An 18201-nucleotide genomic window follows, 5' to 3' on the forward strand; every position below is an offset into this window, starting at 1 on the left:
CAACTCCACCAACAATGCATCAGTGTCCCCGTTTTCCCGCATCCCCTCCAACATTCATCATTATTTTTTCCTGTCATCTTAGCCAATCTGACAGGTGTGTAGTGATATCTTAGAGTTGTCTTAATTTGCATTTCTCTGATCAATAGTGATTTGGAACACTTTCATGTGAGTGGTAATAGTTTCAATTTCTTCATCTGAAAATTGTCTGTTCATATCCTTTGACCATTTATCAATTGGAGAATGGCTTGATTTTTTATAAATTTGAGTCAGTTCTCTATATATTTTGGAGATGAGGCCTTTATCAGAACCTTTAATTGTAAAGATGTTTTCCCAGTTTGTTGCTTCCCTACTAATCTTGTTTGCATTAGTTCTGTTTGTACAAAGGCTTTTTAATTTGATATAATCAAAATTTTCTATTTTGTGATCGGTAATGGTCTCTAGTTCATCTTTGGTCACAAATTTCTTTCTCCTCCACAAGTCTGAGAGATAAACTATCCTATGTTCCTCTAATTTATTTATAATCTCTTTCTTTATGCCTAGGTCATGGACCCATTTTGATCTTATCTTGGTATATGTTGTTAAGTGTGGGTCCTTGCCTAATTTCTGCCATACTAATTTCCAGTTATCCCAGCAGTTTTTATCAAATAATGAAATCTTATCCCAAAAGTTAGAATCTTTGGGTTTGTCAAACACTAGATTGCTATAGTTGACTATTCTGTCTTGTGAACCTAGCCTTTTCCACTGATCCACTAATCTATTTCTTAGCCAATACCAAATGGTTTTGGTGACTGCTGCTTTATAATATAATTTTAGATCAGGTACAGCTAGGCCACCTTCATTTGATTTTTTTTTTCATTAATTCCCTTGAGATTCTCGACTTTTTATTGTTCCATATGAATTTTGTTGTTATTTTTTCTAGATCATTAAAATATTTTCTTGGAAGTCTGATTGGTATAGCACTAAATAAATAGATTAGTTTAGGGAGTATTGTCATCTTTATTATATTTGCTTGGCCTATCCAAGAGCACTTAATATTTTTCCAATTATTTAAGTCTGACTTTATTTGTGTGGAAACTTTTTTGTAATTTTGCTCCAATAATTCCTGACTTTCCTTTGGTAGGTAGATTCCCAAATATTTTATGTTATCAACAGTTATTTTGAATGGAATTTCTCTTTGTATCTCTTGCTCTTGGATTTTGTTGGTGGTGTATAAAAATGCTGAGGATTTATGGGGATTTATTTTGTATCCTGCTACTTTGCTAAAATTATGAATTATTTCTAATAGCTTTTTAGTAGAATCTCTGGGGTTTTCTAGGTATACCATCATATCATCTGCAAAGAGTGATAGTTTGGTTTCCTCATTGCCTACTCTAATTCCTTTAATCTCTTTCTCGACTCTTATTGCAGAGGCTAGTGTGTCTAATACAATATTGAATAATAATGGTGATAATGGGCAACCTTGCTTCACTCCAGATCTTACTGGGAAAGGTTCCAGTTTTTCCCCATTGCATATGATGCTTACTGAAGGTTTTAAATATATGCTCCTAACTATTTTAAGGAAAAGTCCTTTTATTCCTATGCTCTCACGACATAACTTTTAAGTTCTGTAATTGAGGGCTATTTTAAATAGCATAATCGCCAATAAAAAGTGTGAAAATGCAAACATTGTTTTACGAAATAAATCTGGAACAGGAAGCTTGTTTACAGTATGAGACCTGAAATCAGAAGGTAAACCATCCCCTTATTCAATCTCAGCTGGGAATATGTACATTGAGTAACAAATTTCTTGCCCCTCTGGGCAGGAAGATGAAAGTTCTGCAAGAACTGATTTGGGATTTACAAATAAATTTTAAGGAGTAGGTAAATTCACAGATAAGAAATTCTTATTGTGAGGATCAAGTAAAATAATATTTATAAAGCTATATATTAATGTTAGCAATTAGAATGTAATGTAGAATGGCTATCTTGGTGGGAATATGGGATATCTTAAGGAGGTAATATCTAGAAATTGTAAGATGTAAATAAAGGGAGAAGAGGGAGCTTTCCACAGAGTCCTGTTTGGATGTCAAGTTTGACAGTGGAAGGAAAAAGAGAAATAAAATGATAGCTAGTAACAGGGCCAAATTGATAAAGTTGAAAGATTTCTCTTATGTTTGAAGACAGTGGCAGAGCTGGAGAATATGCTAGACTGGGGCAATGCAGGTATATAAGGATAACTTTCAGGAGTTAAGCATAAAATTAAGAACCAGAATGGAGTAGTTGTTCAGAGATTTAAGAAAATAAGCATGAAGGTAACACTTGTAGAGAATAAGAATTTCCTGAACTTAACTAGAATAACCTTCTACATAACATGAGAATACAATGCGTTCTACAGATGTTATTAAAAGAATAGGGATAAAAGATTTGCCTAGTAGTAGCAAGGGTTTTTTTGAAGATGGACCATAGGAATTTGTTGTGGGATAGGTTTGTACAAAATGCTTTGTTTACCTGTTTCTCCCACTTTTAGTCGTACTCCTAGTGATTCTCAGGATTTTTTAAAAATTAAAATTAGCCTTTTACTTCTATATCTTATGTGATTTTAAAATTGAATGTATAACTCAATTCTTTAAATGACAGTTGAAGGCAGATGAATGATATTTGAAGAATCTTTGGTTCCTTAACATGAAACATCTCTTTCATTCTGATATTTGAATATATGTTCAGAGTCCTTTGTCAGGTACTGAAATCGCTTTTAAAAAAGTGTTTACATTAATACTTTAGGTATAAAAATGGAAAGAAGATCTACATAATTGAAACAGTTAACAAAATGGAAGGGCACTATGTGATTAGACAACCCAATAAGACACATAAAAGTTAAAACAATTCAGAGTTCTCATAATAGAAGGGAAAGATGCCATTTCCTAAGGATTGCAGTTGTATAATGTTATTATTAATATTGGCATGTATTTCATTTACTTGAGCCACAGCTAACTGGATGTTTTTTCATAGGTGCAATGGATGAGCTTCACAGCTTAGATCCAAGAAGGCAAGAATTATTGGAAGCTCGATTTACAGGAGTTGTAAGTGGAAGCACTGGGAGTACTGGCAGTTGCAGTGTTGGAGCTAAAGTAGGTATTGCTTTAAATAAACACATTTTCATTTATATTGGATTATTTAAAATAAAATACAATTTGCAAAGTATCCCTTTATTTTGTAGCAAGAAGTTATTGATCCCTTTAACATATATAAGAAAGGGTGATTTTATATTTGGCTTCACTGTTATTCTTTATATTTTCTTGTAGCTTCTTTGAAAGCAAGATCACTTAATTTAAACGTACATCTATATTACATATATTTACACATATGCATACACATACTTATGTGAGTATGTGTATGCATGTATAACTAATATTAACTAATTACTTGGAACAGTGTGAAATTGCATTTCAGTAAATATTAAAGCTCTCTGCTCAACATTGAAGGATTTCATAAATATGACATTTCTTGCTCCCAAGGAGTTAATATCCTTGAGATATTGTTTATTTTTTTCTGCTTATCTGTGAAACAATGGAGTGAAGCTTCTAGCTTGAAACTAGCTTATTCACATATTGTTGAAATACTCTGTGGCTCAAGGTACTTCTTTGCAGCATAGAGCAAAGCTTCTTAAAACTGTGGATAATGGCCTTAAGTGGAGTTGTGTAACTAAATGTGAGGGTTGTGAAAAATTGTCAACAATTAAAGGTGTCAAATATTACACCAAGATTTAAATTTTTATGTAAAAATAAACATCCATCTCATTAGTATGCACATTTGCTTTTGTTTTTGATAAATGGTAAAATTATGTGTGTATCAAAGAATTGTTTTAAAATAAAGTTCTTTATGATTTATCAGTAAATATTTGATTGTATACCTGTTTTACATTGTTGGAGTCGTGTAAAAATATTTTGGACAAAAGGGGTCACAAAATGAAAACATTTAAGAAGCCCTGGTATAGAGCATTCTTGTTTCTTGTCTTTATTGAACTCTCTTATTTTCCTTAGTACTTTTACATATTCCTATTATCTCAATTTGCTTTTGTTCCTTAGATTTTAGTCAGTTTAATTAATCAGTGGTAATTATTGACTGTTAGTTGTTTAGAACTATGCCATATTAGGTTTTAGACCTAAGAATGATAGTAGAGTCAAGTATTCTCTTCAAAGAATGCATTTGAGAAGACACAGTCAATAAATATGCACCACAGAAAAAATTAAATGTTAAACTGTAATTGAGACTTAGATTTTTAGAAAAGGGACAGATCACTTCTGGGAATCATGGAGGTAATGATACTTGAACTGGATCTTAAGAGATTAGGTAGGATCTTGTTAAAGAGAGTTTAGCAAGAAGGACATTTAGAGCAGGAGTACCATGTATAAAAACGAGAAATAAAAACAAAGAATATGATGTATTCTTGGGAAAAAGTTAGATGAGTAGAGTAGTACTAGATTAAAATGGTTCAGGATCTTCTGTTGTATGCTACTTTTGAAAAAAAAAATGTAACTTAGTAATATTACAAAGAGAAAGCATATTTGTATATCCAAAGCACTTTGTATATTATATAAATGTATTAATTTACTCTTAGGTCAGGAAAAAGGACTATAGTATCTTATGAGTTAGAATAAATATTAGTATATTTTGTTATATCATTAATAACGTCTCACAATTTGCTTTTGATAATTTCAGTAACTTTGTCATAATTTAAACTTAAAATACATTTTCAAAAAACTGCCCCTACAAATTATGTTATTTCTCCACTCTTGAATGATTCTGCATTGATCATATAAAATAAAAATTTTCATGGGAATTTTGGAAAATTCTTTTGAAATTTTAATCTCAAATAATGAAATAATATGTAGAATTCTGGTTTTAGTTATTCTTTACCTTCAAAACATAGAATGAAAGATTTGGTATCAGGAGGAACTTAAGAGATCATATAGTTCAACCTTACCATTTTACAAGTAATAAAATTGCGACCAAGAGAAATTAATAGTTCAGGGTAACATAAGTTTTAAATTTGATATAGTCAAAATTTTTCTGCTTTGTTTTCTGTAATCTCCTTTATGACTTGTTAAATTATCAGTTCTCCATGTCTACCATCATTCTTCCTTATTTTTTTATTTTTTTGTGTGTGACTTGTTAAGCCATTTGGAATTTTATTGTGGTATGCATCATAAAATGATGGTCTATCAAATTCTTTTATATAACTTTTAAATAAACTAACAGCTCTAGATCACTTCAAATTTAGCATTTTTTTTCATTTTCCTTTTGTTTAATAGTATTTTCCAATTACATGTGAAGATAGTTTTCAACATTCACTCTTATATTTTTTTCTTCTTTCCCTCTCTCCTTGCCCGAGATATCAATAAGCATTCTTGTATATATTATGCATGTACAACCATACTAAACATATTTCCACCATTTAGTCATATTGTTAAAGAAGAATTAGAACATAAAGGAAAAACCATGAGAAAGAAAAAAAAAGTGAAAATTGTATACTTTGATCTGCATTCAGACTTCATAGTTCTTTTTTCTCTTTTTCTTTTGCAATTATCTTAGATCATTGTATTGCTGAGAAAAGTTGTTTTTCAAATCTAATTATATAGTATTGTTTTAGTGTATACAATGTTCTCAGCATTCATTTATTTTTTTATTTTTATTTTTTTGAGGAAAAGGTAGATTGATTTCGGGAAGAGGTTACAGGTAAAATGAAGGGATACAATTGACACCAGAAATAGTAAATATGAAATAGAGTGGGAGATCATATGAAAGATAAGTTCTTCAGTGGAATTCACAATTATCCAGTGGAAATGGAGCACCCCATGAAGTTGGGGCTTGTTTTTAACTGGCAAGCTAAATCCTGAAAGGGACTTAGCACCCTAAAAGAATTAATTAGCTATAAGAAGGAGCCGTGGGGTTGGGAATCATAGTGAAGTTAAGAGAGATACCATGTGGCATGGGGGAAGGGGAAAGATGCCATGAAGCAGAATGCCTGCTATAGCAGACTGACCCAAAGGAAGGCAGCCTCAGCACTCATTTATAAAGCACCTTTTTGGGTAAAAAGGCAGTATACTAGGTGGTGGTTAAGTCTTTTTTAGACTTTAGATCTTGTCCTTATGACAGGAATAGTTATGAAGATTGCATAATCTCATATTTATCAAGTGTTTATAAATATTTTAAATGAAATACTTAAAAAACTTATCATAATTCCTGGTGTTTAATAGGCATTTAATAAATGTTTCCTTCTCAGACTTTTTTTTTGTAAAGGGGTCTTAGCCCCCCTTTTTAGTCTGAAATTATTAAGGATTTTACCAAAAGTATTTGTGGCTATTTTTATTGATACTTATCACAATTAAAATTAAAATATATTAGTCATATTTTAAAAAGTTTTGACTTCATGGATTCACTGAAAGGGTCTTATGTGATCCTCAAGAGTCCCTAAGCCACACATGGAGAACTGCTTACGTAATGCATCCCTAGCCTGCCCCTTGTTACATACTTATATATACTTGTTAACTTTTCTGCTGCAATTTTGTAGCTTATCTGTATACTTTTACTTTTTCCCTCAAAATATATGTAAAGATAGTTTTTAATATTCATTTTTGTAAAACATCATGTTTCAAATTTTTCTCCCTTAATTTTTCACTGTTCCCTCCCCAAGACAGCAAGGAATCTGATAGTTTAAAATATGGTATCCTTTTAAACATATTTTTATATTTGTCTTATTGCACAAGAAAAATCAGACCAAAAGGAGGAAAAAAAGTCATGAGAAAGAAAAAAGCAAAACAAACAAAAAGATAAAAAAAACTGTGTTTCAATACACATTCAAGCCATAGTTCTCTCTCTAGATGTGATTGGCATTTTCCACCCCAAATCTATTGGAATTGCCTTGAATCACTGCATTGTTGAGAAGAGCCATGTCCATTTTACTTTTCTTATATGGTTTCCTGCTTACTCTTGGATTCTGTATTTGAGCCAAACTCTTAGTACTTTTGTTTTATGAGAGACTAAGTGGTCCATTGCTACTGTATGATACATGTCATGATATCAAGAGGCAAGTTTAGACTTCAGGGTTAGTTCTTGGTTGCCACTGCTACTGTTATTGCTCTTAGTCCCTTAAATTTTTTTTTAAAACTAGTTCAGGTAGTTAGTAGTTTGTCTACTTCTCAGCTTAATGAAATGCAAGGAAATGTGTTTAGTCCTGGGAGACTTGCACATTAGAAACCAGCCTGTCTAGCTTTAGAAAAATATGATATGCTGGTACATTGGCTAAGACATAGTTGATGTGGCATGAAGTAGATGCATTTGGGACATTTACAATAAAACAAGTACCTTTAAGACCAATTCTAGTAATGTTCTGGCAAAGTCCTGGATATAGTGGACCAACAGAGCAGATGTTCACTTTACATACAGTTAAACATTTATTTTGTTGTTGGTTAGTTATTTTTCAGTCATGTCTTACTCTTTGTGACCCTCTTTGGGTTTTTCTTGGTAAAAACATTGGAGTGGTTTTCCATTTCTTTCTCTATCTCATTTTATAGATGAGAAAACTAAGCAAACAAGGTCACACAGCTAGTAAATATCTGAGGCCTTATTTGAAGTCAAAAAGACGAGACTTCTTGATTCTAAGCCTGATACTCTACTGGGCCACCTAGCTTCTCTCCGTTGCCCCCTCTTTCCATCCCCCTAATTTTTTTATTAAGCACTTCTAATATGTGTGAAATATTTATTGCTCTGAATATATACAAAGTTGAGATAAAGCTATCTCTTTGCTCATAGAATCCCATTTTTATATAAATTTAAATATATAAATGTATTAAGATGGTGCATAACAAGATCAAAGCAATTATTTTTCACTTTATTTTTTCATATGTTTTTGTGTCTTTTTTTCATAATGTGACAAATGAGAAAATGTTTTGCATAATTGTGCATGTATACCCTATATCAAATTGCGTATCCTCTGAAAGTGGAAAGGAAGGAAAAGATGAAGAGAATTTAAAACTCAATTTTTGAAAAAAAAATTCAATAGTATTTTTCCAATTATATGTAAAAATAGTTTTCAGTGTTTATTTTTTTTAAGATTTTGAGTTCCAAAAATTCTCCCTCCTCTACCTTCTCCCCCAAATAGCAAATAATATGATACAGTTTATACATGTATAATCATTTTAAACATTTTCATATTAATTATGTTGTGAAAGAAAAATCAGAACAAAAGGAAAAAAACCACGAGGAAAAAAAATAAACAAAGAAAAAAATGAAAATAGAATGCTTCATTTCGTCTTCATAGGTCTCTCTTTGGATGCAGAGGCATTTTCCATCCCAAGTCTATTGAATTGTCAGTATCACTGAGAAGAACTTATAAGTCATAGTTGATCATCACATAATCTTGCTATTACTATGTACAATGTTCCCCTGACTCTGCTCATTTCACTCAGCATCAGTTCATGTAAGTCTTTACAGACTGAGATCGGCCTACTCATCCTTTCTTACAGAATAATATTCCATTACATTCATATACCATAACTTATTTAGCCATTCCCCAATTAATAGGCATGCACTCAATTTTCAATTCCTTGCCACCACAAAAAATGCTCCTATGAACATTTTTATACATGTGGATCCTCTTCCCTCTCTTGTGATTTCTTTAGGATACAGACCCAATGGTGACACAGCTGGATCAAAAGATAGCCCTTTGGGCGTAATTACAAATTGCTCTCTAGTATGACTTGATCAATTTACAATTCCACCAATGGAACTCAATTTTAAAAAAAAATGAATATTTAAAAAATTGTTTTTACATGTAATTAGGGGGAAATAAAATATTTTTGAAGTTAAAAAAATTATGTATTACAAAATATATCTGGAATCCAAAGTGTCCTATGCAGAAATTAGATAAGGCATTAAAACCCAAGGTAATCTCCATAACATAGTGGGCTATTGAAGGAGGATTTTGGTAGAGAACTGTATATCAGAAACAAAATGAAGCATAATTGCATTATCCAACTCCTGTGCAAAGTTTCATAGTATATTGAGATTTACTATACCCTCTAAAATATTATAATGTAGATGGAGAAAGTGCAGAGTAGAAACTAAAATCATCAGGAAGGTGATTTGAACATAGAATGGGTATGATTTTTATTTTTTAGCCTATCTGTAGCAGGTTATAATAGACCTTATAAATTGTGAAGAAAATGGACAAGCTTAGCTTATCTGTCTTCACTAAATTCTGAATTATAAGAATTAAATGTAATTTCTTGAATCTTTCCAGTAAAAAGATGTTGCTTTATGCATCAATTGGTTTATTTAAAGAAACTTTTATTAAGAAGCTTGATTATCAAATCGGCTTTTTTCCCTGAATATCATTTTAAAGACACTAGAACACATAAATAAGTGATGAGTGAGCAAGAATATCCCATTGGTGAGGGCTTTCAAAGATAAGGATAGCTTAAAGAATATTGTCATTTCCTTAGTTTACCTCCTTAGCTTAGTCCTCAGTCTCATCTTTTTATGTATCCTATTTCTTGCACCAGTAACAGATGATCTCTCTCCCTTAAGGAAAATAATAAATGGAAGAGGTTATTTTTCTATATAGCCTTAGTTTGAATGGATTTAATTTCAGTTCAACTTTCACTTATTCTTTTTACCCCCTTCATCCTCTTGGTGTCCCCTTGATTCCCTAGAAAGAAGGTTCATTTTGCTCTCAGGATGAGCTGCTTTGACTCAAGACTGAAATTATATTAATTTAAAATCTATTTCCCCTTGCTATCTTCTCTCTGACTAAAGTATATATGTATTTGTTCAATTGGTATTCATTGAATTTATTTTATAAATACTCTACTGTTCTGTTCGGCTTACCAGTCTTTTCTCTAATAGCTATCCTGGGGGCTCTGACCCTTGTCCTTGGTCTTAAGTCATGGTTTCTGCGTTAGTCTGAGGTCTTAGAATTTGCTTATATTACATTTCTCTTTGAAATCTTTTTTGCTCTATGTCTTTGGGTTCATCTGCTGCCTTAATTTATATAAATAACGAATCCTGGCTGAGAATAATTTCCGTATTTTTCAGTTTACTTGTATCCAGCTCAAGTTATTTATAGTGGGAATTAGCTGTATCATTTTGTTGCCTAAATAAAACTTTTAGATTTAAAAGAACACTTGTGGACATTCTGTTAAGTTCTTTTTCAATGAACAGTTTTGTTTTGTTTTTTTTACAATTTAAATCATATAATTTGAATTTGAGAATAGGTCTATTTTGTTAGTTTAATATGGCATTTAAAATGATTTTTATATCGTTTCTCTTTTGATTTCTACTCAGCATGATATCCGTGCCTTTGAAAAGGAAAAAATGGAATATTATGTAGTACCTGAGAATTTAAATGAATGGAAGTTTTATTATTTAAATACATATAACCAAATTTAACACATTTTCTTATCTATGATTAGGCTTTAAAAAAAAAACAACTAGTTTTTCACTTAAGTTTTTTCTTTATTTTTAACAGGCCTCAACAAACAATGAAAGTTCTAATCACAGTTTTGGAAGCTTAGGATCTCTAAGTGATAAAGAATCAGAGGTATGTAATTCTTTTAAAAGCCTGCATCATCTTTGTTAAGTAGATTTTTTTTCATTAATTATGCTTGTCCTAAAGGTTAATATTTAAAATTCATTGAAATGAAATATATTATAAAGAGGAGGATTTACTTTTCTCCACAAATTGTAACAATGTTGACAGTTAAAAGAAATTATAATCTGGATTGATGTGTAGGTGACCTTGAATATTGGAGATATAAAACAATCTTTGTCTTGGAATTAGAAAGTTATTAGTCAGGAATAATTTTAGCTTATTAAGGGTGATTTTTCAAATAACATTGAGTATATATCAACATTTCTTATTCTTAACATTTCTTAGTTTCATCTTGAAGTATTTGTTTCTTGTGTCTGCATGCTTGCATGCACGCTTCCCATTAAAATACAGATATTCTATTTTTAGATTTTGATATTGGTGTTCATTCTTTTACATAATTAAAAATCCAAAAAATTTCTCTTCTTTCACTCATGAAGACGTGTATTGAATAGGCCCATATTGGGAGTTGGGATGTTGATCAATTTTGAGTATGTTGTACTTAATAGAATCTTTTTTAAAAACATTTGTGTTGGAAAGTTTTGAGGTATTCTTACATAATTGATTATGCATATTCAGTTTTGGTTGATTGGAAACATTGGAGTTTCGTTTCACTAGATGTTAAGGCAATAATCTTAACAGTCTTTCATTTAAGAGTCAATTCATTTTATATTTTTTTCCTTTCAGTGTAACTGCCTTCTGACTTTGATCTTTTCCCATCTTTGTTTTTCTTGTGTTAGTATAGCTATGTTGTGTTGACATTGAGTTTCAAGAGGCTTTTTTCAGCACTCAGAAACCATAGATTTGGTATTGGCCTTTAGTGGAGAGAGAGTACTGAAAAAACTGTCTTCATCTGTAGTGGCATTCATAAGCATCTGATCTTCTGATACTTGGATCATTTTGTGGAGTAATATATACAGGCATCCTCAAACTCCAAATGAGTGTGACATAGGGCTCTGACTCATCAGGCTTTCCCTTCCACAGAGACAACTGCCAGGCAGCTGAAAGGACACTGTACAAATGAATGGGACATTATCTGCACTAGGTTCCCTTGAGGTAAGCTTTAGCAGGTCCTGTTGAAACCAGTTACTACAGATTAGATTTTTATATTAATTTGGTATGAAATAGGGCTTCAGTTATTTTTAGGTTTAGCTTTAGCTTATAAAATAAGAGTTTTTTCACGAAGCTGTGGTGTGAAAGATAATCTCGCTTATTAATTCTAGAAGTTTGGAGCACTTCTTGATATTCCATAATATTAGATATACTTGGTAAATTCACATATCTTCCTATTTTATAACCATTTGTTTGGACAGGACCAGAGAGGCTTATTTCAGACATGGTGTTTAATTTCTTGTCATTTAAGCAGATATTTGTATTTGAGTTTTATTGGAAAATATTAGTGAATAAAGATGTAAGTGACTTTTAACACTCATCTTTTATCTCATGTTGTTTTGCAGGCTCCTTCTTACTTCCAAATAGATGTAACAACTTTTAGCATTTAGGTCTCATTTATGATTTCCAAGGATGGCTTGAATTTAGTATGTACTTAAAATATAAAGCATGGTTCCTTGGTTGGGCAGAATACCTTCTGCTACATAATTTTATTAGTACTTTTCAAGTTAAAGTGATGTGACCTGTTCTTTATGTGATGCAGCTTAAAATTGTAGCAGTCCTATGATATTTAAAACTTTTGTATCTACTTGATGAAAAAGATAAAAAATCTTCATAACTTCTTGCCTCGAGAAATATTTTGGACATGACTGCTTTTTCACAAATTTGTCCTAAGAATGATTTGTTGATTATTATCTCTCTCCCTATTAAAAAAAAGAATTGAAATTACCTAGGAAATAAGTCCTTCCTCTTCCCAAAGCCTGCCATTACTCCCTATCCCTCACTCCCCTCCACCCCCCAAAAAAGTCGAAGATGTATGCAAAAATACTTGTATTTATGCTATTTTTCTGGGAAAAATGATTGAAGTCATTCAAAACTTTGTGTAAGATGCTGCTGGTAGTAGGAGTCTATGGCTCATATCATATTAATCAGACCTTACATCTACCCACTTGATGGGTTTCTTTCCTTTTAGTCTGTCAGCAAGCATTAAGTATTTGCTGTACAGCAGGCACTGTGCTAAGCACTGGAAATACAAAAAGAGGCAAAAGAAAGTCCTTGGCTTCACTTCCCTCATAGGGAAGAGAACACAAAAATAAATATCCACAAACCATTTCTACATGAGATAAATAGTGAATAATTAACAGAGGGAAAGCACTAAGATTAAAAGGGATTAGGGTTTTATTTGACACTTGATTTAAGATGGGAAAACTAGTAGATGGAATTGAGGAAGGAGAACATTCTGGATCCACATGAGAGAGAGAGGCAGAGAAAGTGCTCAGAACTGAGAAAGAGTGCTTTGTTTCTGGAACAACAAGGAGGCCAGTGTCACTGGTATAAAAAGATGGAAAGATGGAGGTAGGATAGGTTCGTAAGAGCTTTGAACATCAAAAGATTTTTGTATTTGATCCTGAATTAAAAGAAATTATTAAAGTTTTTTTGAGTAGGGAAATGACATAGTTGCACTTGTGCTTCAGGAAAACTATTTTGTTGGCCAAATGGAGGATTGATTGGAGTGGGAAAGAGATCTGAAGAAGGTGGATTTATTGGCAAAGCTGTTGTAATAGTCCAGGCTTGAGTTGATGTGGGCCATCACTAGAAGGGTGGCAGTGTCAGAGGAGAAGGAGGGTATATGTGAAAAAGGTGAAATCAGCTGTCAACAGATTGGAAAAGGAGCAGAGGCATTGTGGAGAATGAATGGAGGATGTGGCACGAAGATTTCAAGTCTGGGGGAGAAGAGGAAGATGGTTGTACCCTTCACTGTAAAAAGGGAAGATAGAAAAGGAGGTTTTACAGTGAAAAGATAAGTTTAGTTTGAGATGTACTGGACTTCCAGTTTGAGATGTTTGAAAAAATACACATTTGACAGATGAGGTGAAGTGAGGGTGAAGTGGCTTGCTTGGGGTCACATAGCTAGTAAGTGTGTAAAGCCAGATTTGAATTCAAGAAGATAAGTCTTCCTGACTCCAGGCCTGGCACCACAGAATCTAGGTAGCTTGGTCTGATTTGGTTTGCTTTGGAGCAGGCAATTAATTTCTCTAGATCTTACTTAGTTTCCTCAATTTTAACTCTTTAATAAAGGTTGTTTTCTGTTTTAAACCCTTTATAGGTCCTCATTTTAATCAAACCTAAACTAAATGTGATTTATCTCTGGGCTTTGGGACCTTTCATTACTGATAATACATATGCATAAAGCATTTTCAAACCTTAGTGCTTTGTTTCATTTGATGAAGATAGTAAAAAGACTATATTCTTATTTTGCTTTTCAGAAGACCAAAGAAAAATAAATGACAGTGTTTAATAAGCTAATTCTAAGAGGTCATTATTATAGTTTCTAGTACTGATACCTTTTAGGAGTAATTTTTACAGGATTTTATGAATTCTTTTTTGAGTAGTATTCTTAGGAAGAAAATGTGTAAAAAATGATTATTTGAGCTGGTAATTTGATTTTGAGTAGAATAGTATTTAATCTTTTCTGGAGTTTATGATTTTTCAGTTTATTTTAATCTGTGCCAATTTCTCCTTACTTTTGGTATCTCCTTTTTCTTATGTCCAAAAATAAGCGGTGATAAAAGTGGTATCAATATATAGCTTGGAATGAATATGGTTGTGTTTTGCTTCTTTAAACATATGATATATCTAGTTCCATCATATTTAAATCTCTTGATGCTTTCAAATTGTTGTTACCACCAGTGTCATTATCACACTTAAAAACATATTCTTTATTATTTATTTAAATAATTGATTTTTTACTTGATGAATCTGGTGAGCCTTACTTTACATGCATTTCTTGCTACTTATTACATAGGAACAAATCAGAAGGCTTAATTAAGCTGTTTTATGATCTTTGTTTTCCTGATCTTGCCTTTTTCCTAAAAGAAAATAAAGTATATATTCTGTAAGAAAGTAGACTTTTAATACATATCTTGTTAGGTTTGATTTTCATGATTGCTGAACAATTTTGTTGATGCTGATAATAATGCTAATAAAATCCTAGCTGTAATAAAGAAAAGAAAGTTTATAGAAAAGCTTTAAATTATATTATTGTATCTATTACTTTATTTCCTATAATAAAAACTTATACTTATTAGATTTTTTCATTAGCATTAATTTATATTAAAAGAGGTATAGTAACACTTTATTCATTCAGTATTATTTTAGAATTAACTAATTCACATGATAGTTTATGAGAAAATAAGTTTATATTCTATCAGATATCAGAATGTCTTCATATTAAGTATGAAGATTGGAAGCAAAAGTGAGTAGTAATATCTTAGAAAAATTTTAAGTCTTTCATTATTGTGAAATTGTGTTTGTGTCTAGAAATCTCCAGTATATATCTATCAGAATATATATATATATTTTTTCATATTATTTGCATTTGGTGTCCCTCATTATATTTCCTTGAGAGTAAATATTAATTGTCTTTCTTTATATTCCCCAGTTTAGCTTTATGCCTGGCACTTGTGTAAAAGCTTAATAAATGCTTGTGATTGGCTGTAGTTGTAGTTTTAGTTCTTTCTGTAACTGTTTGATCACAGGCAGATTATTTAAACATTCTAGGCTTCACTTCACTTTCCTTACTTTCTTAAACATTCTTACCCTCCCACTATTTGATAGTAGGATTGAAATATATTGAAGCTCTAAAATTATTCTGTGAATAATTCAGTAAATGAGCTATCAATATATTTACTAAAATTTGATATTCTTTAAGAGGAAGATATAATTAACATAAAATAGTATTTTAGGAGAAATGCTAAGTTTCTAAGTAATAGTTAATTTTTTAAAATGTCATTTTAGCTATAGTTTTTTGGATATGAGTAATTACTATACTAATAAATTATTCTTATTTACTAAAGGAGAAAAGACTAATTAGCTGACCTTGAGGTTACTACTTTGGAGGATTTTTTTTTTTTTAAATAAGTAATGAACTTTTAGCTTTTTTGATTTTTTTTTTTTTTTTGGTCCCATCTGTTGAGCAAAAGATTAAATCACCATTTGTGTCTATTGTTGCAAAAATTGTTTAGCAACAGCATACTAGTAAGTCTCAATATCTTTTTGATTTTATATGAAGGCATAAAGCAGCTACCCTAGTCTTTCTCTTGGTATCTCTGTCTACTCTTCTTTTTTGGTAGCTCCCCTTTTTTCTATTCTTTCTCTCTTAAATTTCCCATGATATGAAATTTAAATACTTTTTCCCTTGTATTTAGTGAATAGATTTTTTTTGTTGTTGCTCTTAGTTTTGAAAGCAGGTAGTCAAAGGTTTAGAGTTCATCTGGTTCCATCTTTTCATTTTCTAGATGAAACTGAGGTACAGAGAGTTTTATGATATTTCCCTGAAGTCAAACAGCAAGTATTAGAACAAGGATTCAAACCCAGGTATTCTGACTCAAAATCCAGTGTTCTTTCAATTGCATCATGATACTTTCCAGAAAAATGAAAACAGAGCTGCAAAATTTAAATTAGATTGTTTTTTTTTTAATCTGGTTAAGTGTTTAATTTTTTAAAAATTACATTTACCAGGATCTAATGTTGCAATCACTAGAATATTAAAAAATTACTCAGCCATGGAGCTACCAAAATGACATTTCCTTTTAAAAAGATTCTTTAATAGAGATTACAGAAAGTCGTCCCCAGGATAATATATCACAACTAGGTAGGATTTATACCAGAAATGTAAGGCTGGTTCAGTATTAGGAAAACTATTAGCATAATTGACTATATCAATAACAAACTAACAAAAATCATGATTGTCTCAATAAATGCAGAAAAAGCATTTAATAAAATCTAACACCCATTCTTACTAAAAACAATAGAGAGTATGGGAATAGATTCTTTGGTATAAATACAAATTTGGTAAATAGAATGATTTCCATATGCGATGAAAAATAGAAAGAGTATTATATATGAAATTTTGAGTTTCTATTATATATAGCTTAGTTTATTTGCCAGATTTCTTTGAAACTTCTCGTTTTTTTTTTTTTTGTTGTTGTTGTTGTTTTGATTTTGTTGGTGTCATCCTCTTTTTTATCTATCTTTATTTTTAACATGCATTACTTTATGAATCATGTTAACAAAAAATAAGAACAAAAGGGAAAAAAAAAAAACAGAAAAAGAAATAAACATAGTGTGTGTTGATTTACATTTAGTCTCCATAATTCTTTTTCTGGATGCAGATGACATTTTTTAATCCAAAGACTATTGGATGGTCCTGGACTTTTTTCCATTTCTTATACCACAACAATACATTACATTTGTATACCATAATTTGTTAGCTATTCCTCAGTTAATAAGTGCCTTCTTAGTTATAGCAAAATGCTATTATAAATATTTTTTGTAAATGTAAGTCTTTTCCCTTTTTCTTTGTTCTCTTTGGAATGTTGCCTTTTAGAGTTATCTTTAGTTCAAAGGAAATAATACTTTAGTGAGTTTTTGGGAATAGTGCCAAATGATTTTCCAGAATGATTTGACTATGTCTTTGACTATTTATGTTTTGGGAAATGAGTCTTGTTCTTTTATGTTTGATTCAATCCCCTATATGACTTGCATATTAAATTTTATCAGGTATTGTGGTTTAAAAAATTTTACTTCTCCAAAAAAAGACTTTTGTGCACTGATTTTTATTTGTCCTAATACTTTTCACTTTTATGTAATCAGAATTCTGTCCATTTTTATCTCCTGAAATCCTTTCCCTTAGTAGAAAGAATTCTGCTAAAGTGATATTCCTGAAGCAGAGATAGGCACATTTCATTCTGTTACTCAGTAAACTCTAGCGATTACCTTTTACTTCAAAGATCAAATACTGTTACTTCTGTTTAATATTAAACTTGGTATGGTATAGTAGAAAAGAATTCTGGATAAAGAATTTGGATTTAAATTTTTTCCTATTTATGACTTTGTGCTAGTCCCTTAACATCCTAAGGTTCATTTTTTTCATCTTTAAAATAAAGGATTGAAATTCGAAGACTTATTGAAGTCACTTTGAACTCTGCCTTACATGATTCTATGATCTGTCCTCACTAAATTTATTATACTTTATTCTTAGACCCAATTCTGTAATTCCAGCCCACCTGCCCTTATTTTTGCTGTGCCTTTGCATAATCTTTCTCCATTGTCTGGAATTTGCTTCCTCTTTGCTGCTACATGTTAGAATTCCAAGTTCAACTCAGACCTCATCTTCTCTTTAATAGGTTATTCCTGAATGTTCCTTCCTTCCAGCAGTTACTACCTCCCACTCAAAAGAACCTTATATTAATTTATCAGTATTTTATGTATACTTTCATTTGTAATCTTCCCTACCAGCCCACCCCAAATAACATGAACTCCTTTAGGATAGGTACACTTTAGTATCTCTGGTCTCTAGTATGAGTGTCTGGTACTTAGTGGCATTTAATAAAAACCCTTTAATGGACTATTACCAAGCTTATTAAGGACAGTGTGGCATTGAGCACATAAAATGCTTTCTA

The 18201-nt window shown here is 31.3% G+C and overlaps 1 protein-coding gene across 4 annotated transcripts in view; it reads left to right on the plus strand.

Annotated features, from left to right (window-relative positions):
* The window catches only part of TLK1 (tousled like kinase 1), a 161378-nt gene that overhangs the window by 51049 nt on the left and 92128 nt on the right, over window positions 1–18201 (plus strand). For 2 of the 4 annotated variants that reach the window (XM_051986183.1, XM_051986184.1), the window contains exons 2-3: window positions 2989–3107; window positions 10508–10579. In XM_051986183.1, the coding sequence (XP_051842143.1) occupies window positions 2989–3107; window positions 10508–10579 (191 nt within the window). Of the gene's footprint in view, window positions 1–2988; window positions 3108–10507; window positions 10580–11606; window positions 11684–18201 lie in introns of those variants that run through there. The other 2 variants (XM_051986186.1, XM_051986185.1) reach the window with 2 other exon arrangements.

This window comes from Antechinus flavipes, chromosome 3 (genome assembly GCF_016432865.1).
Source record: "Antechinus flavipes isolate AdamAnt ecotype Samford, QLD, Australia chromosome 3, AdamAnt_v2, whole genome shotgun sequence".
In the NCBI taxonomy this organism is placed as follows: Eukaryota; Metazoa; Chordata; class Mammalia; order Dasyuromorphia; family Dasyuridae; genus Antechinus; species Antechinus flavipes.